At 46.6% G+C, this 24,741-nt stretch overlaps 1 protein-coding gene, 1 long non-coding RNA gene and 1 pseudogene across 8 annotated transcripts in view; 2 read left to right on the plus strand and 1 right to left on the minus strand.

Moving 5' to 3' along the window:
- LOC309645800 overlaps nt 1–24,741 on the minus strand; it is a 141,586-nt gene that overhangs the window by 41,362 nt on the left and 75,483 nt on the right. The window lies entirely within an intron of this gene.
- LOC309645170 (methylsterol monooxygenase 1 pseudogene) lies at nt 4,477–12,002 on the plus strand (annotated as a pseudogene). The gene has a single exon. The product of its transcript is annotated as a methylsterol monooxygenase 1 pseudogene (transcript).
- ELMO2 (engulfment and cell motility 2) overlaps nt 12,204–24,741 on the plus strand; it is a 38,360-nt gene continuing 25,822 nt past the window's right edge. The window contains exons 1-5 of one of the 6 annotated variants that reach the window (XM_082430833.1): nt 12,232–12,300; nt 22,099–22,328; nt 23,452–23,575; nt 23,927–23,967; nt 24,433–24,505. In XM_082430833.1, the coding sequence (XP_082286959.1) occupies nt 23,498–23,575; nt 23,927–23,967; nt 24,433–24,505 (192 nt within the window). In that variant the 5' untranslated portion in view covers nt 12,232–12,300; nt 22,099–22,328; nt 23,452–23,497. Of the gene's footprint in view, nt 12,301–18,956; nt 19,620–21,994; nt 22,329–23,451; nt 23,576–23,926; nt 23,968–24,432; nt 24,506–24,741 lie in introns of those variants that run through there. The other 5 variants (XM_082430834.1, XM_082430831.1, XM_082430830.1 and 2 more) reach the window with 5 other exon arrangements.

The following is a 24,741-nucleotide window of genomic DNA, read 5'->3' on the forward strand; positions in this document are numbered from 1 at the left end:
TAACTTCATTAGAAAAACAAATAAAAGATTTAAAATAATGAAGAGGTCCCAGGGAAAGATAGCAGATGAAATATTCAAGTCTAATTTTGGTCCCACTGAGACGCCTATTAAAAATAGAGTAAAGGGATTTTATTTTCACCTTTATATTTTGTAAAATTTCAAATCCCCAGAAAAGGCAGAAGAATGCTACAATAAACATCTCTATACGAACTATTTAGATTCACCAATTGTTATGATTTTGCCATATTTGCTTTATTTCTCTCTCTCTTTTTATACATACACATTTTTTTTCTGAATCATTTGAAAATAAGTTACCAATATTATGACCCTTCACTCGTAAGCATGTATCACTTAAGAATAAGGGCAATCTACAAACTCAAATAAATAAATGTTTCTTCAAATACAGAATGTACATTTTTATACATACGTGAGCATTTACTAAAATTTATCACCCACTTGGCTATAAGGAAAATCTTGGAAAATTCAATAAATTAGATATTTCATAGGCTATCATCTCTGCTCATCATTCAATAAAAATGAAGTAAATGATTTTTAAAGTCACCAAAATATGCTAACTGCATGGAAATTAAGTCTAAGAAACACACTGTTTGGGAACACTTGAATCAAAGGAAAGGAAAATGAAATTACAAATTATCTAGAAAACAAAGAAATGGAGAATTCTTCATTGGAAAACTTATGGGAGATAGAAAAAATTTCAAAGGAAATTTTTTAGCCTTAAGTAACTTCATCAATAAATGGAAAGAACTTGATACTTTATATGATTCAGTTTAAGCATTGCTCAGATCCATAGCCACACCCTACACCGTACTCTTCTTCCCCACCTGTCACCCCCTTACTTTCTCTGTCCCCAGGCACTGCCCTGCTTCAGTGAACAGCTGCCACCTTGAAAGACTGACTTGTATCTTCCCTCTTAGAGCAGAAATGAGGGCATCTTGTTCTTGTATGTGCTCCAAGGTTACAAGAGGGTGAAAGCAGATCTGAATGGTGCAAGGGGTAGAATTGCTAGCCTTAGGTTATGCACCACCACAGATCTCTGTGGCGTTCCCCCCTCAACCCCACTACTCACCAACCTCACCCCTAAATCATTTGCCTTGACTCCTAGATGGAGAGGCTCTACAGGGAACAGCAAGCTATTTCCTGGTCATTAAGCCAGGTCATGGCCTCTGCCATCGACTGCACTGCAGACTGAGGAGCCCCACAGTAGCACAGACAGAAAGGGAGAGACAGACCACTATATGCAGTGGCCAGATTGGTCCAGGAGGCTCTGGCTTCCCCAGAGGCCAGGTAATACTGCCTGGATGCATCAGGTTAATGCCCTGTGGGGCAGACTTTGAACCATAGGAGATGGGGGACAGGAAGGACCCAATGGATAAATTCTTCTCACCTTCTCCTCCTGAGGGATGCTCCAAGACAGAGGAGTTCATACAGCCTCTCTGAGGATGTACTGTGAGCCCAAGGAATTAGCCACACTGGTTACAAAACTGTGAGCCTCTCAGGAACGCAGCCTCTTACCTTTGCCCTCCTCCCTCCCTTCCTCACTTTTTCCTTCAACCTGGTTTCTGTTGTTGCACAAACCCAGTGAAGTGTTAGCACGTAAACTTTTGACACAGGCTCTATTTTCTGGGGAACCCAGGCTAAGACAATAGTCTCCTTGAGAAATAGAAAAAGAACAAGAAAATAAGCTGAAAAAAAGTAGGAAGAGAGAAATCATTAAGATGGAAGATATTTTTTAAATAGTAAGAAAAAATAAATCCCAAATCTCTTCTTGGAGGAAAACCATCCCAGTACACCAGTCAGGGTTCTATAGTGAGTTCTGTATTGCAAAAGAAGCTGATTCTGATGATTAAGGAGCAAGCAAGTTTTTAAAAGAGATATCGAGTAGCTCACAATGTCATTGTGAGGGCTGAAAAGCCAGACTCAAGGTTAAGCAATGCCCCGAACCATACCCAGTTCTGCCCTATGAGGAAACTGCTGCTGCTGTCACCACCCTCCCAAAGCCAGGACCTTGACCTTGAAACCACTGTCGCGGCTGCACTGTCAAAGCTCATTGCCTGTGCCACCTGGACCCATGGAAATGGAAACTCCACGTAGAACTTGATTCCCTGTGTAGCTCACTTCCCATTCATTCCATGAAGGTCAAATACACACATCCTAATGGTGAGGGAGGCTGGGAATTTGAGTTCTGATGAATAATTTCTCCAAATATAAAAGGGCTATTCAAAAGATGATGGGAAGTGATGAATCAGACAGATGTCTACTATAAGCAATAAAATAGATACACCTCTCAGGAGGCAGATAAAAGATAAGTGAAAGAGAACAAAAATGTTTAAAAAATAGTTCTGGCATGACCGATGATCTGGAATAGTGCTGTGCAATGGGAATATAATGTAAGCTGTGTATGTAATTAAAATTTTTCTCTGAGCCACATTAAAAAGTAAAAAAGAAATATATGAAGTTAATTTTAACACTTTATGTAATCCAATATATCCAAAATATTATGATTTCAACATGTAATCAATATAAAAGTCATTAATGAGACATTTTTCATTCTTTTTTTTTATATCAAGTCTTGGAAATCCGGTGTATATTTTAAACTTACAGCCCATTTCAGTTCAGACCAGTCACATTTCAAATAACGTAATCGTCACACTCAGCTAGTGGATACCATAGTGGATAGTGTAGAGATTGAAGAAATAAAATCAGAACCCTATTTCACATCATTTAAACAAAAATAAATTCCAAATGAGTTAAAAACAAATCTAAAAAATCAAACCATTAAAATCTTAGAACACCTGTAACACTATACCTACTTAGCCCTCAATCAGATCTTGTGACCCATCTGCAATGCAGATGGCAGATAAAGGGTTAATATCTATATATACAAAGAGCATTTGCAAATTAGTATCAGAATTAAACTGGCTAGACGCTATCACTAGTCTATTCATAGAAGAACAAATCCAAATGGTGAATAAACCTAAAAAGATGTTCAACTTCCCTAGGAGTCAGGGAAATGCAAATTAAATAAAAATGAGACGTCTCTTTACTCACATCACACTAGCAAATCAATCGGGAGCGTGATAACACCTACTACAAGCTGGGAAGGGACTCTCTTCACCACATTCCAGTAGCGATGACCTTGTTGGAGAGCAATCTGGCAATGTATATCAAAATAAAACAACTCCACATATTCTTTGACCCAGCAATCTCATGCCGGGGAATCCATCCCATTGAAGTAAAAGCACCAGAATATATGTGGCTGTGGGTATTCACATCAACAGTGAACATGATTGCAACAAAACCCTAAAAACAAAGTGTATACTCAGAAAAATAGTTGAATACTTTGTGGTACCTTTATATCATGACATGTTGCACAGCCATTAAAAAAAAATTTCTTAAACCTCTATCTAGTGACTTGAGGGAACTTTTATCTTTCATCTCTGCAAGAGGCAGAGAAATGTACTATAAACTGCCGTTCTATTTCTGTAAGAGATACGGACAGAAATCTACATAGGTATATACATTTGCATCTGAGTTCATGAGCATGAAAAAATATAGAAGAATATAATCCATCTGCTAGCAAGGCTACCTGGGAGGAGGAAAAGCAGATGGTACAGATGGAGAGAAAAACAGGAAGGGAGGAAAGAAAATATGAGAATAGGAGAAAAGTGAGGAGGGGGGTTAAAAGGAAATAACTATTATTTCAAATAAGGACAATTTTTGTAAAAGTTATCACGTGTGTGTGAAAAGGGAAAACGTATCTCCATATAAATCTATCTTGTTAATCATGGTAACACCTTACTTGATTTTTTGACTACTCGTTCTGTGGATTTCTAACAGGTAAGTTAAAGTTTCTCACAAAACTGTGGATTTGTTGTTTTTTCTTGTAATTCTATCAGGTTTAGTATTATATATCTCAATTCTATGTTACTAGGCACATATAAGCACAAAGACTAAACTTATTGGTAGAGTAAATATTTCATCAATATCTATTTTTGTCTTCTCAAATTATACTGATTATTTTTGCCTTGAAATCCATTTTGCCTAATGCTAAAATTGATGCTTTCCCTTTGCTGGCATTTGCGTGGAATACCTTTTTCCATCTCGGTATTTTCAGTTTTTCTATATTGCCCTGTTCTTGCTGTCTCTTATAAAACATCACACAGTTTGACTTTTTAAACTCAATTCAAGAGTCTTTGTCTTTTAACAGTGAATGTAATAGATTTACATTTATTATGGTTATTGATATATTTGCACATGTTCTACCAATTTACCATGGATTTTCTATTGCATATGCTGTTTTCATGCTTCTCTTTCACCCCTGCTATTTGGTTAGTTGATAGCATTTTGTTTGTCCTCAATTAATTTTTCTTCTGATGACTTGGAAAATATATATTCGTTCCTATTATCTTTATAAAAAAATTTTTTTTAGATTGATTGATTGATCTCTATGTTGGGTCTTCGTTTCTATGCTAGGGCTTTCTCTAGTTGCGGCGAGCGGGGGGCCGCTCTTCATTGCGGTGCGCGGGCCTCTCACTACCGTGGCCTCTCTTGTTGCGGAGCACAGGCTCCAGATGCGCAGGCTCAGTAGTTGTGGCTTACGGGCCTAGTTGCTCCGCAGCATGTGGGGTCTTCCCAGACCAGGGCTCGAACCCGTGTCCCCTGCATTAGCAGGCAGATTCTCAACCACTGCGCCACCAGGGAAGCCCCAATCTTTATATCTTCGCCACACATAGTTAAGCATATTCTTAATCAACATCTAGAGTTAATTAACATCTGTATCTTCCCACTAAATAAAATGAGAATCTTAGCATGCTTTTACTTTTCTCTCCTACCTCCTTCCCAGATTTCATACCTCTCCACCCCATGTTATCATCTTAGCTTTTAGTTAATTATTATAAGTAAAGATATTTATTTAGATTTAAAAATAAACCTTCCCCAGCGGCGTGCGGAATTATAAGGCTGTCTGCAGAGATTTGAAAAATGGCAACAAATGAAAGTATCAGCATCTTTAGTTCAGCATCCTTGGCTGTGGAATATGTAGATTCACTTTTACCTGAGAATCCTCTTCAGGAACCATTTAAAAATGCTTGGAACTATATGTTGAATAATTATACAAAGTTCCAGATGGCAACATGGGGATCCCTCATAGTTCATGAGGTCCTTTATTTCTTGTTCTGTTTACCTGCGTTTTTGTTTCAATTTATACCTTACATGAAAAAGTACAAAATTCAAAAGGATAAGCTAGAAACGTGGGGAAATCAATGGAAATGTTTTAAAGTACTTCTCTTTAATCACTTTTGTATCCAGCTTCCTTTGATTTGTGGAACCTATTATTGTACAGAGTATTTCAATACTCCTTATGATTGGGAAACAATGCCAAGATGGTACATGCTTTTGGCAAGATGGTTTGGCTGTGCAGTGATTGAGATACCTGGCACTACTTCCTGCATAGGCTCTTACACCGCAAAACAATATATAAGCATATCCATAAAATTCATCATGAGTTTCAGGCTCCATTTGGAATGGAAGCTGTATATGCACATCCTCTGGAAACCCTAATTCTTGGAACTGGATTTTTTCACTGGAATCATGCTTTTATGTGATCATGTTATTCTTCTTTGGGCCTGGGGGACCATTCGTTTGACAGAAACTGTTGATGTCCATAGTGGTTATGACATTCCACTCAACCCTTTAAATCTCATTCCTTTCTATGCTGGTTCTCGGTGTCACGATTTCCACCACATGAACTTCATTGGAAACTATGCTTCGACATTTACATGGTGGGATAGACTTTTTGGAACAGACTCTCAATTTATTGCCTACAATGAGAAGATGAAGGCTGAGAAAAAGACTGAATAAACATCTCACATAAACCTTCCTGAAGATACACATTTCCTGAATTGAAGCTAGTAGCTAACATTGCTTCTGGGGAGTGGAAATAAATATGTCTTTGTTGCTAAGTGATAAAAAGAACATTAACAACTTTTAATTATCTTCCTAGTGGGAACTTTTATATGTTTAAGTACAGTTTCCCTGAGGAAGCTTTAAAGGCCATGTTGCTAACCTCACAAAAAGGATTTAAGTAATGGAAGGAGTATTAATGTAGGTCTTTTCCCCAAGTTGTACTATAGGCCTGAAGCTGAAATTGGTCTTCAAACCTTTTATTTTATTTTATTTTTTTAATTTATTTTTATTTATTTATTTTTGGCTGCATTGGGTCTTTGTTGCTGAGCGAGCGGGCTTTCTCTAGTTGCAGTGAGCAGGGGCTACTCTTCGTTGCGGTGTGCGGGTTTCTCATTGCGGTGGCTTCTTTTGTTGCAGAGCACGGGCTCTGGGCACGTGGGTTTCAGTAGTTGTGACACATGGGCTCAGTAGTTGTGGCTCGCGGGCTCTAGAGCGCAGGCTCAGTAGTTGTGATGCACAGGCTTAGTTGCTCCGTGGCATGTGGGATCTTCCCAGACCAGGGCTCGAACCCGTGTCCCCTGCATTGGCAGGCGGATTCTCAACCACTGCGCCACCAGGGAAGCCTGCTTACCATTTTCTAAGAAATTATCGAGCCATTGCTGTGTATCCGCTCTCATTGAAGCCATTTACAGGGTACTAGCAGGGACGGGGCGGGGGGCTGAGGAGGGCGCTCCGGATCTAAAGAATGGCCATTTGGTGGTTTCCAGAGCATGGACGCCAAGGTTAGCGTCCAGTTGCTCAAGCCCCAGACCTGCCACTTAAGAGCCATAGAGCAAATGACTTAACCTCTCTGTGCTTCAGTAACCTCTTGTGAAAAATGGGAGTAATAATAATAATTCTGACTTCAGCGGGTGGGGGTGATGGTTCAATTAGATGCAGTATGTAAACGTCCCTAAGAGTAAATAAAATTAATGTAAAATCTTTAAAACAGTGCCTGTCCCTACCCTAATGCTATATTGGTAAGTGGTAGCTATTAGTTCTGTTTACTAGGTGTGCTAGCCATTTTGCAAATCTCACTGAATACACTGAATACGGTCCCCTGAGGCCCTGCCGCAACACGCGCCCGCGCGCGCACACACGGAGCTACGGATGCTGTTAGATGATTTCCTACGCCAGCAGAGGGCTCCGGGCTCACACAAGCGGCTGGAGCAGGTCCCTGCTGGGGCTGACAGCTGACAGCTCACCAAGGCCTCCACCTCCCACGCCCTGCTCCGCTTCCACTCACACAGATACAAGATAAGCCCCTCGTTCCTGGAAGAATGATCTTCGCAAATTAAGTTATCGTGAGTTATGTGAACCCCCAACCTTCAAGAGCTGAAGCTAGACTTACTGTCTGCCTCCTGCCCTTTGCTTCCCACTGAAAGAACCAAGTCACCATGACTTCTCTTAATGACGCTTTAGTCGCCTGGTTTAGTCATTTTTCTTCTCTTTCTGAGGCAGAGAGATGTCTTAAGGGAGACAACACAATGTTGCAGGAGAGACCCAGGTCTTGAAATTAGAACTGGATTTTAATATTGGCTTCACCACTCCGCCAAATAACCCCGGGCAAATGGCTAACTCTCTGTGCCTCAGTTTCTTCATTTGTATAATAAAGGTAATAAGAGTATGTACCTCATAGGAATGTGAGGATCGAAGGAGATAAATCATGAAAAGAACTTAGCGCAAAATCTCATATGTATCCGGGCCTAACAAGTGTTTGACAAAAAGAGTGAAATGCCCAGGTGTATTGTTTTCAGTGATGAGTATAAAGAGAAGGTCATGTACTGTGAGGTCAGACTGACTTGGGTACCAAACAGGCTGTGTGGCAAGTTTCTTTGCATCTCTAAACCTCAGTCTTCCTCATCTGTAAAATGGGCACCCTGGGGCTTCCTTAGTGGTACAGTAGTTAAGAATCCACCTGCCAATGCAGGGGACACGGGTTCGATCCCTGGTCCGGGAAGATCCCACATGCTGCAGAGCAGCTAAGCCCGTGTACCACAACTACTGAGCCTGCGCTCTACAGCCTGCGAGCTACAACTACTGAGGCTGTGTGCCACAACTACTGAAGCCCACACGCCTGGAGCCCGTGCTCCGCAACAAGAGAAGCCACCGCAATGAGAAGCCTGCGCACCGCAACTAAGAGTAGGCCCCGCTCGCTGCAATAAGAGAAAAGCCTGCACACTGCAATGAAGACCCAACGCAGCCAAAAATGAAATAAAAAAATAATAATAATAAATAAAAGGACACCCTAGAACTCCATTGAAAATTGGCAGTTTTTTTTTTATAAATTTATTTATGTATTTATTTTTGGCTGCGTTGGGTCTTCGCTGCTGTGCGTGGGCTTTCTCTAGTTGCAGTGAGTGGGCTACTCTTCGAATAATAATTCGGGCTTCCCTGGTGGCGCAGTGGAGAATCCGCCTGCCAATGCAGGGGACATGGGTTCGAGCCCTGTTATCCCCATTGTACAGATGAGGAGACTGAGCCTCAGAGAGATCTAGTAACTTACCCAAGAACACACAGCTGGTAAGTAACTGTATGGTTAGGCCATTCAAGATGGCTGTTTTCTTGCTCTCTCTACATCCCCTGCTCAACCAGGTCCTGCTTCACTCACATGACTATCCAATTCTCTTAATTATAGGGCTTAATTAGTCCCTGGTAACTTATGTGCCAATTCCCCCTATAAACGGTACCCTCCTTCTCCCCCAGGTTGCAAATGGAGAGTGCTGCCATGTCTTGCCCACCATCTGCCACACACAGTGGGGTGTCACTGCGGAACCCTTTGTGTAAGAGACCCCTGCCCAATAAGCCACTGATGTCTCTGTCTCTGTCTCCGGACTCTTTCTTCGGCCTTAGGGGCCTGCGAGGAGCCGTCCAACAGTTACAAAGGGCTCTGTATAATTACAAGGCCGAGGGATTGCAACTATTTTGCCATACCAGCTGCCAGACACTGTGCTGGGTTCGTATAATGATAACATTCAGCTTCAGGTACTTCTCTCAGTTGATCTCAGCCTGAAAACAAGGCATCTGGCCTCAGTTGCCCAGGGGTAGCAGCTGGAAGTGGAGGTAGAGGGATCTGGAATTCTTGTCTTGTGTAGTAGTCTTGGTGGAGCTGTCAGTCAGGGCACCTGCCTTCCTTAGCTAAGGGGAGGGCATGTTACCTGAGCACAGCCACTGGACTCTTGCTCCAGGGACCTTGACTCTGATCGAAGAAAGGTCTGATCAAGAAAGGGGAGAAAAGGATGGAACTAATTCATTTTGCCTACCTAAACGCCCAGAGCATCTCCAGGCTCCGTCCTTGTCTAAGCCTAGTCCTCCAGCTTCCTGTCACCTCTGTGAATTAGCTACTAGCCTGCCAATATACTCCTTTTCTGCTAAAATTAGCAAGTTCCTGAAACTTGCAATTAAAGAACCTGCACTGGCAAATCAGGCGGGGAAAGAGACAAAGTATTGTAAAGCTAAAGTGAATGATTTATTCCTTGGATAAATGTGTACTGAGCAGGGCCAGGGCTAGGGTGAAGCAAGTGAGATACCCAGGGCACCAAATTTAAGGAAGCTTTCACTCAACCCCCTCCCCTACAAAAAAATCAGTGGCTTAAAGAACAAGGATTACTTCTCTTTCACATGAGAGTATGAAGTGATCTAGAATTGTTCCAGGTCAGCAGGTAGCGTTCTGCTCCATTCAGGGACACTGGCACTTTCTATTTGGTGATCCTGTCATCCCCTAGCACATTATCATCATCACAAGGCCGGGAGAAGGGGTTTTGGCGGACAGCTAGCAGACTCCATGGAAGTCATTGCCCACGTGGAGCTTATTTTCCAGCAGATTCTATTCTTAGTAATAAAAGGCTGCTGGGGAAACATACTCACAGACTAGAGAACGAACTTATGGTTACCAGGGGAGGGGAGGGGGGGAGAGTTAGAGAGTTTGGGATTGACATGTACACACTGCTATATTTAAAATAGATAACCAGCAAGGACCTACTGTATAGCACAGGGAACTCTGCTCAATATTATGTAAATAATATTATTCTTTTCCTAAATGGGAAAAGAATTTGAAAAAGAATAGACACATGCATATGTATAACTGAATCACTTTGCTGTACACCTGAAACTAACACAACATTGTTAATGAACTATACTCCAATGTAAAATAAAAAGTTTTTAAAAAGTGATAAAAATATAAAAGGTTGCTAGGTATAAGCCCTTGGGGGTTCAGGGAGGGAGATGTGTTTATGGGCTGCAGTAAATGGGGAAGGCAGGAAGAAGTGGGAGAATGTTCCCGAAGAGGGGAACTACAGGAGTTACCCCTGGAGCCTGGGAAAGGTAAAATGAACTTGGCCTGTCATCTTGCAATGGGGCAGGAAAAAGATCTGCTAGACGAAGGTGGAACTCTCATGCCTTCTCACAACCCAGTTTTGTAGTCAGAAGATGAAATTGGGAATGAGGAAAGCTGGACCTGAGTTCTAGTTCCTGAGTTGACTTCAGGTATACTCCTTAACCTTGCCAAGCCTTTGATTTTTCTTTGTAAAATGATGAGGATGATAACATCATCAACAATAATAATTCGGGCTTCCCTGGTGGCGCAGTGGAGAATCCGCCTGCCAATGCAGGGGACACGGGTTCGAGCCCTGGTCCAGGAAGATCCCACATTCCGTGGAGCAGCTAAGCCTGTGCGCCACAACTACTGAAGCCCGTGCTCCGCAACAAGAGAAGCCACCACAATGAGAAGCCCGTGCACCACAACGAAGAGTAGCCCCTGCTCCCTGCAACTAGAGAAAGCCCGCGCGCAGCAACGAAGACCCATCGCAACCAATAAATAAATAAATAAATAAATTTTATTTTTAAAAAACAATAATAATTCATTAATAATTAAAAAGAAGAGTATGAATAATAACAACGTTGCTGTGAGGATTCCACAAAGCAATGGTCTGTAAAAGGCTTTGGTAACCAAAGCACTGTAGACTGGGGGTGGGCAACTTACAGCCACAGGCCAACACCTATTTATTTTGTAAATAAAGCTGCACTGGAACACAGTCACCCTCATGGGTTTACATTGTCTGTGGCTGCTTTCACACTACAACAGCACAGCTGAATAGTTTGACAGAGACTGTATAGCGAAAAGCATTCACTATCTGGATATTTATGGAAAGTTTGCTGGTGACTTCTGCAAGGGCTGTAGTGATGTTAGCTATCACTAAGCCTCAACCTCCGTGAGCATCGTTGTATTCACCTGTAAAAGAGGACTAATAAATACCATCTTCAGTTCCAAGATGTTTTGAGGATCAAATGAAACAATATATGTAAAACTGCTTTTCAGATGCTTTGCAGACTGTGAAGTGCTATATAAATGGCAGTCGTTATTTAGTGTCTTTGCTGAGTATCAGTTTCATCATTTAGTCTCTCCCTTGAGCATCTATAAAACGGACAACAGAATACCCACCCCTCGGGGTGGTTGTAAGGATCTGTGAGACAAAATGGTTAGAGCATAGACTTTAGAATCAAACAAGCACGGGCTGGCCTCTTGCTTTGTCCATCACTAGTTGTACGATCAGGGGACCCACATAACACCTACATCAGAGTTGCTGTGAGTGTAAAGGGACGTGGCACGAGTGAGGCGCTGGCGCAGTGCCCGGCCTTGTTCCGATCTGCAGGTGCAGTGACGAATACCACCTCCCACGGGTCCCTATCAACAGTACAGCTGAGCTGTACCCCTCTGCCTCTGCTCCGCGCCCACGGTCAGCCCTGGGTGCCGGTATAATTAGCTCCGGCTCGGTGGTGAGCAGCCGCGGCTGCTCAAAGCCTCTGACACGACTGTCACCTCCCACTCAGTTCTCCAAACCACAGTTATCCCACTGTTGAGTGCGTTACATGCCTGCTGGGCACCGGGCTGAGTGCCACCAGAGGACATCTGAGCCTTCAAAACCTCTGATTTATCACAAGGAACACGGGCTGTGCCAAAAGAAAAGTTTCGGGGAGCGATGGGGGGGATGGGGGGGAAGAAATGCTGCCTCTTGCGTTTGCTGAGAAATCCCATTCTTCCAAAACCCAGAGCCCGCGGCGGGGGAGACTGACTGTGTCTTTAAGAGGCCTCCGCTAGCAGGGCGGGGACCGGCGGGTCCTCACTCCCAGCCCCGGCAGCTGGTCCCGCCCTCTTTTGAGTGACAGGCAAAAAACCCAATTGGAGAAGGAGAGTTCAGCGTGACGGCGAAATGGAGCAATAGGAGCCCGGATCGGCCTGCGTGGGGCGGGGCCCTGGGAAGGCGGGGCGGGCGGAGGCTAGTGGAGCGGCGGCTGGGAGACCTGGGCGCGGGAGCTGGGCCTAGGGTCGGCTCCCTGGTGAGTGTGGGACGCGCCGGGGGTCGGGGCGCGCCAGGCCGCGGGGAGGGCCCTGGCCCGAGGGACGCAGGACGGAGAGGCCGGGCCGGGAAGTAGGCGGAGGGCTGCGGCCTGCTTCTGCCCAGGGGCCTGGGGGGCTGGAGAGGGCGGGCCTGGGATGCACCGCGCAGGTTCGACAAGCCCCTGAGGGGTCGCGGCCCAAGTGGGTCCGCCGGGCCCGAGGGTCACTGGGTCCCCGACCCAGAAGGGTCGACGACGGGTGGGGAAGAGGGCGGACGAGGCCTAGAGGAGCGGGGGCTGGGCCGGGTAGGGGTCGTGGGGTAGGGGAGGAGGAGGGTGGGAGGATGGAACCCGGGGGCGAGACGAGACGGTGCGGGGAGGGAGGGGACGGGAGAGGGACCAGATGAGAGAGGGCTCGATAGGAGCCCAAAGAGTGTTTGGGGCTGGTGGCACCCATCCGAAGCCTCGGAGTCTCCCTTGACATCGCCACCCCCTCCTACACACACAGACACTGCTTGTCACCCCGCCCCGTCGATCCGGCCGGCTCATTTACCCCCCAAACCGTCTACTTGCATCTCCGCCGCTTCCCCCTCAGTTCAGGCCTCTCTCGCCTCTTATCTGGATTGATGCAGTGTCCATAACCGATCTGCACACACGCACTTGCGCCGCTCCCCAGCGGGCCTCGCACCGTGGTCAGAGGGATCTTTTCAAAATACAGATCAGATCCGGACACTCGGCTGCTTGTAACTGGCTGGCTTCCACCTCCTGCAGGGCTAGCCCCATCCTCACCCAAGCCCTGGAGATGGAATCCCACGGACCTCTCCTCCCTAGTCTCAGTCTACTAACCCCTCTTGCCCAATTCTCTTGTCACACTGGCCTTTTCGTGTTCCTTCTACATACCAAGCCCTGGCCCAACTCAGGGTCTTCACCCTTAGCCTTCCTGCTCCCTGGGCTTACCTTCCCCGCCTGGCTTATTCCAGTCAACTCCTCTTTATCTTTCAAATCTCCACTCAAGTATCACTTCCCCTGGGGGAGTCCCTGGTCCTCGATTCCCCCACCAAGTGAATTCCCCACTTTCATCACCCTCTGTACTTCTCCTTCACAACACTTGAAGAGCTGCAGTTTTACATTTATTTATGAAAATATTCATGTCTGTCTGTTCCCACCAGATAATAAGGTCCACAAGGAAAAAGATAGTGTCTGCTTTTGCTCCTTGTATCTCCAGCATCTTGCCCAGAGCCAGGCACTGTAAATATGTACTAAATGAATGGAGGACTTGGCTCTGGCAGGAGGAACAAGGTGTGAGTCGTGTCTGATGTCCTACACAAAAACTGTGCCAGGCTCTGTGCTAGAATAATGCTGTCCAATGGAAAGATAATGCAATATATGTAGTTACAAAATTTTTAGTAGCCACATTAAAAAAGCAAAAAGAAACAAGCGACATTACTTTTTGTAATATATTTTACTTAACCTAATAGATTCCAGAATGATATTATTTTGACATATACTCAACGTTAAGAACATTATTAATATTTCACATTTCTGTGTGTGTACTAAGCCTTTGAAATCTGGCCTGTGTTTTACACTTAGAGCCCATCTCAGCTCATGGTAAACACATTACAAGTGCTCAGTAGCCACACGTAGGGGTGAGCAGTGCTAGGAGCTTTACATACCTGTGGCATTTAATTGCCTTTAACCTTTTGAGATAATTATTGTTGTCTGCATTTTACTAATAAACATAATGAAGCTCCTAGAAGTTATGTTGCCTGCCAGCAATTATCCTAAAGTTTGTGAGTGGAGGAGGCAAGATGAGGACCAGGACCTCCATCTGTTCATCTGGAGTTTGGTCTTTCTGTACCCTGTGCTGCCTCGAGGAAGTGCCAGGGGAGTTTGGGGGTGCAGGAAGTGGGGGCTAAACTTCTAGAAAACAATGGCACCTGTGGGTATATGCATATTCGGTTTCATCCATGCAGAGACAGTGTGTCTGGGTGCATCAGTACCACCTGCCTAGATGGCTCAGGAAGAAATGGATTTGATGCAGTTGAAGAAAAACCTTCAAGGCCAGTGCTTCTTGATCCAGTCACCGGAGCTCAGCACAGTCAGCACCAACTCAGCCTGGTCCCAGGACCTGGGTAGAAAAATGTACCCAGACCGCAGCATCTTGTACAGGGCCTGAGTTAACAGTCCGGCTGTTCAGTTCAACAGTTGCTCACTGAATTGAGGTCCCCACTACCGTGAGGCCAGCACTGTTCTAGGCCATTTAGGGTGACTGGGGAGTATAGATCACAGCCCTCATCTTCAGGATGCCTACTGGGTACTTGGAAAGACAAGACCGGACCACAGAATGATTAGATGAGGTGCAGGACGCCGGGCGGTGTAGTGAAGAACCAGAAACAGTGGTGTGCAGAGGCTGCAGTGGCTGTCTAGGCCACGCTGGGTAATGTGTTTCCAAGTGTGGATTTGGATTCCTCTGCAGGGGTAGGGGGGGTACTTCGTAGTTTGCTACAGTTCCCACATAGATGCTGCTTGGCATATTTACTTACCTGTCTGGCTGCTTAAGCAGCCAGAGTTCGTAAACCCATTAGACATACTGGTTTTAATTGAGTCACTAGAAAAGATTTGTTGACCGCCTGTTATGTGCCAGGCATTGTGTAGGCCACTGCTCTGAAACTGACTATGAAGCTCTCCAAGGTTCTTCTGCTAGGACAAAAATAATAATAATAATAAAAATAATAATTTTATATTGATTTTCCTCCCCGATTGCCTTCACATGTGTTCTCTCATTCTGTCATCAGTATACTAAAGCCTGGCAGGTAGGGCTTTTTTATGCCAGGGAAACATGGTTACATTGCTTTTGCAGCTTCTTCAAGTTCACAGTGTTGGAATTCTGCTTACTCTGTGTCAGGTATTATGCTTAAATGATTTACGTATGTTATCCCACCCCATGTTCACAGCAACTTTATAGAGTAGGGTTGATTCGAATCCCCATTTAACAGATAAGGAAATTCTTAGAACTGGGATCCAAACCTAGGTCTGTTCCACTCCGGAACACAAGCTCCTTACCTTGTTAAGTTACTCTGCCTCGCTAGAAGGTCACGGTTGGACGAGACCTCACAAAGGTCCCGTCCGACCTCCTCATGCATATCAGGACCTGAGGTCCAAAGAGGCTTGTGCTCATGGCAGAGCTGGGCAGTCAGGTCTCCTGTGCTGCAGGGGCAGGACTAACCCAGAAGGGAGGGCCGAGGCCTTCTTTGGTTCCTGACTGCTGGTGTGGCCCTGCCAGCTTCTCTGGACCTCAGTTCCCTTATTTGTAAAATGAGAGGCTTGGCCTGATTTTGCAGTGAGAACAATGCTGTGTGGCTGGGGTCAGTACTGAAGGAGTCGGGCCCCCAGCCCGGGGTTTCAGTCATAACCCAGGGCTTCTCAACCCCGCGCACCCCATCCCCACACGGGCTCTTCCTTCCCGCGGCAGCCGCGGTCCCGTGAAGGCAGACAGTACTTCTGGTTCATCTGTGTTTTCCACTTCAGTTTCTGTTTCAGTTCCAGAAACTGAGGCAAGTGGGCTGGAAACACAGACCCCCTTCTACGTCCATCTCGATGACTGTAGGGATTTGTAGAGTTCTAGGCAATGGCTCGTCCTCTGTCATTAGAGTTTTTGTTCTCTTTTAGAGGCGGTCAGGTCTAGGGGCATCCTGGAGGGTATTTTTGGTGTGGAATTCTGTGGGCACAGCTGTGTGCCAGGCACAGTGGGCGGGGGAGTAGATGTGGACTAGATGAGTCCCTGCCCTCAGCTAGCAGCCCCTGAGCTGTGGCTCCCAGCCCTGGCTGCCCATTAGAATCACCTGGGGGTGGGGGGTAGGGGGGTGGTTTGCAGTGACCTGCGGTGGGCACGGATGAGGCACAGCCAGAGCTGAGACCCACTGGTGTAGAGTCTGCACCTGGGGATCTTGTTTGAAGGCAGGTTCTGATTCAGGGGGTCTGGGCTGGAGTGGGTGATTCTGTGTTACAGGCTCCCAGGCAACATCGGTGGTGCTGGAGTGCAGATCACACTCTGAATAGCACGGGAAAAGGCTGCACATAGAGAGTTACGAATCAGTGGGATTGTGACAGTGTGTGTAAAAGACGGGAGGGCAGATGAGGGCGCAGTTCATTTTGTGTGAGGGGAGAGGACCAGGAAGGCCACACAGAAGAGTGACTGTCTGAGCTGGGCCTTGAAGCTTGAGTAGAAGTTTGGCAGCTGCACCAGGTGGAGGGACTAATGGCAGAGGCCCGAGTAAGACTTAGAAGAGCCTGGTGTTTGGGGGAACAGGGTGGTCTGCTGTGACATTAGGAGTGTCTACAAGGGCGGTCTGACGGCCATGGTGCGACTGGAAGGAGCTGTGTGCTCTCCTGCGGAGTCTAAGCTCAGTTCTCTAAGGATAGGGACCTTGCAGAAGGTTTCTAAGCCAAAGAGGAGAGCTGCGTGCTTCTTAGGGTAGGTGTTACGTGAGAAGAAGCCCAAACAGTTACCCTGTTCCCACGCCCTTCCTCACTGCACTTGTGGCACTTAAGTTCGTGGCTTTTAACTACGTGTTTGGGTGAGTCTTGTGTCCAACAAATTTCAACAGAAGGGAGAAATCTCAGCTGCCATTGGTATGATGGTCCTTCTCGGCGTTTCTAGCAGTAAATGTCAGGACCTGAATCTTCGAACCCAGTTTCCCTCCCTGTACCTCAGAGTCTCACCCGCATTCAGGGGTCCGAACTAAGGGAAGTTAAGTCACTTCTCACTGCACAAGATTTCAGAGGGAGAAGCCTCTGTTGAGATTGTGCTCTTGATTAGAAAGAGGGTGTGACCTCTGGTTGCCTTCCTGGAGCGGTGCTTTCTCTTGCAGGAAACATAAACCAAACTCACCCATGCCTCCCCCACCGAATCAAAAGCAAAAGAGCAGAACAAAAGCACCCGTCAATCCTTATCCTTAAAGGAATGAGGGGGGGAGAGTGCAGAGCTGGAACCTTCTGGCCTTCCTCCATCTGAATTCCTTACTAATGGGGAGGGATTGTCTTTCACTTCCTTTCTGCTGGGCTCTCAGAATCCAGCTCTCTGGAGCCGCCCCTGCAGGGGTGATTGATTGATGGAGCTTTGTGGGGCCTTTTGTAACTGTGCTGATTTTATAAGCACACCTTCCAGAAGCCACTTAAAGAACACTCATTGGAGACACTGAAGGTCCTGTTTTTCTCTTGTTTCCCCGACTTTGCCTTTGAAAACCTGGGCTTTCATTTTCCTGCCTTAGAGTAGAATTATTTTCCCCAAATCAGTGTGTGCCCCTCTCCTGTTTGGTGACATTTAGAGCTTTCCCAATCATCTTTATATCTGTAATACTTGAAAGGGGGTGGGAGGGTGGGATGGAGAGTCGTTTAATCAGAAGGGGTTGATTACTTCTTTGCCTTCTGGGCCTGGATGTGGAACTACTGCTCCCTCATCCTGGCTGTTTGCTCTTGAACTCTATAGTGATGCTGAACAGTAGAGCAAGAGGCTATTTATAACCCTGAGAATTTTGCAATGTTACTGAATTGCTTCGACCTAATTTCCACTTCCTTTCTAAAGTGAAAATGAAAAGAGTGAGCAAACGAGAGCTGAAAGGGCTCCCCACGAGGAGATCCTTTATCTGGGGACTGTTACCTGGAGAATATTATTCTTCTAGTCTCCTATCTCCTGACGTTTCCATAGGGAGAAAAGCGGAGGGATGTTTTCCCCCATCTTTTAACTAGAGTCAGGGTGCTAAATCTGATTTTCCAATGAGACACGTCCTAATGTTAGATGTGAAAACAGTGAAAATGCTGTGGAGTTGGAAGGTGGTGGGTCGAGGAGGGAACACACAACCAGAGTGCTTCCTGCCCGTGCACTGCCGTGTGGAGCCGGCCCTGGTTTGTAGGAGTTGAGGAAGTCAGAGCTGTTGGATTTGAGCAGATGCTCATGGAACCGTAACTGTGTGCCAGGCGCTGTGCCAGCCAATGAAGCTGCAGGGTTGGCCTTGCCCCGGGGGAGGAGAGAGCTGTGGGAATATAAAACTATAATGGAGTGGGACAGGAGCTGTCACAGAGCTGTGGACAGAATGCCACGAGAACATGGGTCCGTCCTGTTTCACTTTGCTAGAGAAGCGGGGGTGGGGTGGGGAACTAAGACCGGTACAGAGAGGAAGTGACATCTGAGCGGGGTTCTGAAGCTTGAATATGAGCTCTCCTGACAGTCGAAGGAAGGGAAAAAATGCAAAGATACAGAGGAGGAGGAGGAACATGGCCTGCCTCGTAGAAATAGCAAATAGTCCAGGAAGGTCTGGCTAGACTGTGAAGGGCTGAGCGCCACACAGGGGAGTGGGGGTCACCTTCTTTAGACAGTGGGCTCCGTTATCTCTCACAATGGTGAGCTCTTGTTGTTGGTCTCTGAGCCCCGGTGTGCTTCATCTTCAGGTCCAGCGAACCCAGATCCTCCGCTGAGCGCCTGCTGTGGGAACGGTGCCACCTGCTTCTACTACGTGGCTTTCAAACAGCCAGACTGGCTGGGGTCAGATTCCGGCCGTGCCGCTTCCTAGCTGTGTGACACTGAGCACAGTACTTAATTTTTCTGCGCCTCTATTTCTTTTTAAAATTTTATTTATTCACTTATTTATCTATTTATTTATTTATTTTTGGCTGCATTGGGTCTTCGTTGCTGCACGAGGGCTTTCTCTAGTTGCGGCGAGCGGGGGCTACTCTTTGTTGCAGTGCGCGGGCTTCTCATTGCGGTGGCTTCACATTGCAGAGCACAGGCTCTAGGCACACGGGCTTCAGTAGTTGTGGCTCGCGGGCTTAGTAGTTGCGGCTCGCAGGCTCTAGGGCGCAGGCTCAGTAGTTGTGGCGCACGGACTTAGTTGCTCCGCGGCATGTGGGATCTTCCCGGACCAGAGCTCGAACCCGTGTCCCCTGCATTGACAGGCGGATTCTTAACCACTGCGCCACCAGGGAAGCCCCTCTGTTTCTTGTCTATAAAACCGGGATGATACATCACACAGGGCTGCTGTGTGGATTAAATGAATTAATATGTGTAAAGCCCTTAGAACAGTGTCCTAGCACTGTGTAAATGTTAGCTAATGTCTTCATCCTCAGCAAAGGAAGTATTATGTAGAGGGAAGAGAGCCAACTTTGAAGTCCTAACACCCAGTCCTGAGACCCAGTTCTGATGTGATTTCTTTCTTTCTTTTTTTGTGGGGAAGAGGTGGGAAGGAGGCATGTGGAAGATATGTTTCTCATCCCATGTGAACTTCAGTTGCCTCATCTACAATGGGATGACTTCCAGGGTTCGGGTGAGCATCAGCGGTAATAATGCTACAGACGTGTGATCAAATGTAAAGAGGCTGTGTGCACATTACTGTTACATACAGGATGACTTGCCGTAAAGTCACCACAAAACTGAACTGTTTTAAACAAACCAGACTTACCTAAGTGGGTTTTGCTCTTCATTATTTCAGCCAGTGTTAATCAAGGGCCTGCTCAGTGCCATCATCTTGTGCCTGTTAGACTGCTGTCTCTTCACCCCTCCGTTTAGAGCTCCTTCAAAGCTGGGTGGTCACCCTTCGGCTTAGGCTTTTTAGTTGCAATGAGTAGAAACGCAAGCTAGTTTAATTGAAAGGAGTTTTACTGGCAGGAAACAGGGGAGCTTCAGGTACCCCAATTGTAGGAGGTGTAGCCATGGAGTCTGGAAAGTCTTCAGACACAGGCTTTTTTCGTCTCTTTCTGGGACTTTGTGGTTTCTGGTTTCTGGCCTCCACTCATCCACACATTTCTGGATTCTTCTTGCTGAATAGCTTCCTCTGCAAGGCTCTTGGTTTTTGCTTCTTGGTATCTTTGGCCTGCCGCGGTACTTCCTCTGAGGCTGACTGTGACCTTTCTGCTCCAAGGCCCATTGGCATCCATCTCCTTTAGTCTGTGTCTTTAAGCCCAAGAGAGAGAATTGGATTAGTCCAGCTAAGGTTGAGTGTTCACCTCAGTCCTGTTGGCTGTGGCATGGTTGGGGAGAGTGCCAGGACACATGGGCTGCCTGGGCATATTGGGAAAGGGCAAAGTCGCTGAGAATGGGGGCTTATGGTATCTCTGGAATAGTCCTGGTGGTTGCAAATCCCCGTGCTTTAAAATGGATATGAATTTTTGGAACATACAAGAATCACTCAGGGCTGACTTTAATAAAGAAAGAGATAGGGACTTCCCTGGTCATCCAGTGGTAAAGAATCTGCCTTCCAATGCAGGGGACGTGGGTTCGATCCCTGGTTGGGGAACTAAGATCCCACATGCTGTGGGGCAACTAAGCCTGTGCGCCACAACTACTGAGCTCATGTGCCTCAACGAGAGAGCCCGCATGCCGCAAACTGCAGAGCCCACATGCCCTGGAGCCCGTGCGCCACAACTGGAGAGAAACCCGAGCAGACTGTGCACCCTAACGAAAAGATCCTGTGTGCTGCAACTAAGACCTGATACAGCCAAAAAAAATAAGGAAAATAAATAAATATTTTAAAAAAGAGAGATAATCAACCTAGGAGATGCCATGTGGTGTCACAGTAAAGTGGAACTGTAAAATAATGAACTTTAGCTTTGTTTATCTCCGAAGACAGTATCCAGAAAGGAGTTCCAGGGACTTCCCTGGCAGTCCTGTGGTTAAGACTCTGCTCTTCCAATGCAGGGGGCGCGGGTTCAATCCCTGGTCAGGGAACTAAGATGCCACATGCCACGCACAGAAGAAAACAGAAACAAACAAACAAACAAAAACAAACAGAAAGGAGTTCCAAAAAATATGATTTGTTTCTTAGCAGCACCATTGAAATAAGGGTGTAACTTCTTTTGGAGAGGGACATGTGTACATCACCCAGACACTCAGTGATGGAGCTGTGACTAGGTCCTGAGTCCTCTGGCTCTGAATCCAGATGCTTCAGCAGGGAAAATCATCCCAGCCCAGTGCTCTTCCTCTTGCACCTACGCTGCTTACTTATTTTAAAAAGAAGAAGAAACTAAACTAAATAACAAATGGTCTTACAGGCCATATTGTGCATTTCCACATATATGAAGTACAAAAGCAGGCAGAACAAATCCATGGTGTTGGAAATCAGAAACAAGTTGCCTCTTGGAGGGCTGGCAGGTGGGGGCTTGACTGGAAGGAGGTAGGAGGGAATTCTGGGGGTTGTGAAAATGTTCAGTATCTTGTTTTGGGTGGTGGTTACAGGATGGTATGTGTATTTCTATTTTGTATATATATTTATATATATATACACACACACATATATACACATAAGCTCTGCATTTTATTATTTGTAGATTGTATCTCAGTCAAAAAAAATGATCTCACAACTGTACAGTCATACCTCCTAATTATGGCAGATTTAGATAAGGATAAGGACTCCTGCCCTAGGCATCTGAGATTCATGGTACCACCCCTGCTTTGCTGTGTCACTGGAGCAGAGCATCTCAACCAGGACTTCTTCTGATGGGCCCATTTCTTTTCAGAGGTTTGTTGTGTGTCTAGGCACATAAAAATTACATGTGAGAAATTCTACCTGGAGCTGCAGAAGTTGTGGAAGCTCTCAGGGCCGTGAGACCGGCCCACTTCACCTTTAGGCTTGATTTAGTTGCAGTGAGCAGAAATTCAGGCTAGCTCAGCCGGGGGTGGGGGTGGGTTGGGGGTGGGTAGCACTGGCCAAAGTCAACTCCATGTTCTGTCACCTTCACTGCTTATAAGCTGGGTGAATTGGGCACCTTAACCACACTGAGTTTCAGTTTTGTTGTCTTCAAATGGAGGTTATCCTGTTCTGCCTACTTCATAAGGCTGCTGGGAGGACTCAACAGAATAAGTGATGGCACGTTGAAAACCATCTCTTCTGTGCTGCCATGTTCTGGAAGTGCTGGTATTTTTGACAGTCGACTTCTGAAGCACCCCATCCTGATCAGGAAATGGCCAGGAAAGCTTCCCTCTTTCTGAGACCCATGGGTTTGTAGGGGAAGGGGCTTGTACCCCTGTCACCAAAGAGGTTAGTACTTACAAGGCTGTGAGAAATAACAGCTGTGTTTGGGCTGAAAAATTGATGGCCTCCACGAATACCAGCTCAGCACAGCTATGCCGCATGTTCCAGGAGAGGCGGGCGGTCTCCATTAGTGAGGCGTGGATGGTGGGCAAGTGGCTAAACCTGGGGGTGCAGGAGAAAGGCCTCTTTCGTGAAGAGAGAGGCCTCTCCTGAAGCTGCAGGCATGGAGTGTAAACACACATTGAAATAATCCATCAGCGGGGTGACTTCCCCTCATCAGACCTTGGAGAGAGAATGCTTTAGCTACTGCCTGGAACACCACTAAGCTCGCAGAGTTGCCTAGGATACCAGTCACGTGGGCCCATCTTCCAGACTTGTTCAAAATGATTTATTTTCCTTTATTTTGGAGAGCAGTGGGTCAGAAGTACTTCTGAAGCTTGTCCTCCGATAGTTGGGCCTTTGTGTGAGGGTGTCCTCACCTCCCTTTACTTGTGCTCTCAGCAGCCCTTGCCTTTGGCAATTGGGACTAAAATAGCATTTCCTGTCCCGCTTCTCTCCTCCATTTTCTGAAGTCTGTGTCATCCCACACGGTGGAGGCTCTGCGTTGTGTCCCGTTGAGGGGGGAGGAGTGGCAGCAATGAGTAGGGAGGAAGCAACAGAGCATGTGGCCAGGCCCTGCTGACTCTGGAATCTTCCTGGGATGACTGCAGAGCAGAGCAGGCTGGCTCCTTCAGCTAACTGCTCAGCCAAGAAAAGGCTGTGTCTGTTCTTATCAGTCTCAGGGCATAAGCTTCTCCCTCTCAAGGTCCCAGGACAGGACTTTGCAGTAAATATTCTCCTCTGCTCCGGGGTCCTCCTGGCCCTTCACCTGAAGTGTCACATTGGCAGATCTTGCGGCTGGCTTATCTGCAGTTGATAGATAGGTTTGTCCCTTTTCTACTTGCTGATTTAATCTAAAGAGCCAAAATGTCCAAGGAGAGGTTGTGGCATGATCTAGAAGAATTCAAACCAAGGAGTTCTATATGTTTCTTTGGACACTCTCTGTCTTCTGATTTTCCAAAATATATAACAAGAGTGAAAAATGAAGGCAAACTCTGACTTTTTCCTTTTTTCTGATTCTTTTCCCCAGGCAGCTGTGTCTGTGTGTCTTGGAGAAGCAGGGCCCATTGGGAACGATGCCACCACCATCAGACATCGTCAAAGTGGCCATCGAGTGGCCAGGTGCTAATGCTCAGCTCCTCGAAATCGACCAGGTAAGCTGGAAGTGAGCAGCAGCGATGCAAGGAGAAGGGTCCAGGGGGTGCGTGGCGGGGATGCCTTCAGGGGCGGGGCCCGCTGGCATCAGGAGTAAGAACCAGCAACAGGAAAGCCAAGCCCTGTCCCACCCTATGGAAGGCTGGTCACCATGGCCTGGGAGAGGCCTCCTCTTCGAGAAAAGCTCTCAGAGAAGAAGTCCGTGCTCAGGCCCCAGGATGACCCTGCCTGGCAGACCCTCTCATCAGGACCTTGGTACTAGCAGGATGTGGCTCCTGGTGAAGGATCTCTCTCTCTCTCTCTCTCTCTCTCTCTCTCTCTCTCTCTTTCTCTCTCTCTCTCTCTCTCAGAAACGGCCCCTGGCGTCCATCATCAAGGAAGTTTGTGATGGGTAAGTTGAAACTGCCCCTGTTTTGGATGGTGACAGGCTAAAAACAGAGGAGCGTTGCCAGACCTTGAAAGGAATTCTGCCCGAGGATCTGCAGTTAGTCGGGTCCCCAGTCCGGGGCTTTTGTGGATCGTTGTCTTACAAGGAAAGTATAGCTGGTGGGGATGTCCCTAAGACCTGTCAATCTTTAGTTTTTCCTTTAAGCCCAGGAATGCCCCACCTGAGGTCCTGGTGGGATCTGAGACCTGCGCTGCATTACATGTGCCACCTTTTGTGGTACCAGTCTTTACAGAGGCTTAGGAGGTTACTGTTCAGCATCTCAGCCCAAAGCTTTGTGTTTTTTCTCCCCTGCACATCAAACAGACTGCCCAATCCCTCAATCAACTCTATTGAAAATGATTTATTTGCAGCTTCTAGACAGGCCCCCAGGCATGGCCACACAGGCTGTACTGTTTTTCTCTTACATAGGTGGTCGCTGCCAAACCCAGAGTATTACACCCTCCGTTATGCAGACGGTCCCCAGCTCTACATCACCGAACAGGTTAGTACAGGAAGAAGCCAAACCAACACAGGCCTTGCTCTGGAGTGAACCACCCCAGGGGCCGGCGCTGTTTGCCCTCATTACATCCAGGAGCTTCCACTTCCTGGGTCAAGAGCTGCTTCCTGGGCAGATCAGGGAGCATCAGCCCTTGTCCTCCTCTGGTGGCTGGAAAAATGTGGCTTCTGCTTCCTGAGAGGCGCTTGAAAAGGATCTTAGAAATTCTTTGCCAAGAAACA

Source organism: Balaenoptera physalus (assembly GCF_965194825.1).
Source record: "Balaenoptera physalus genome assembly, chromosome: 16".
Classification (NCBI taxonomy): Eukaryota; Metazoa; Chordata; class Mammalia; order Artiodactyla; family Balaenopteridae; genus Balaenoptera; species Balaenoptera physalus.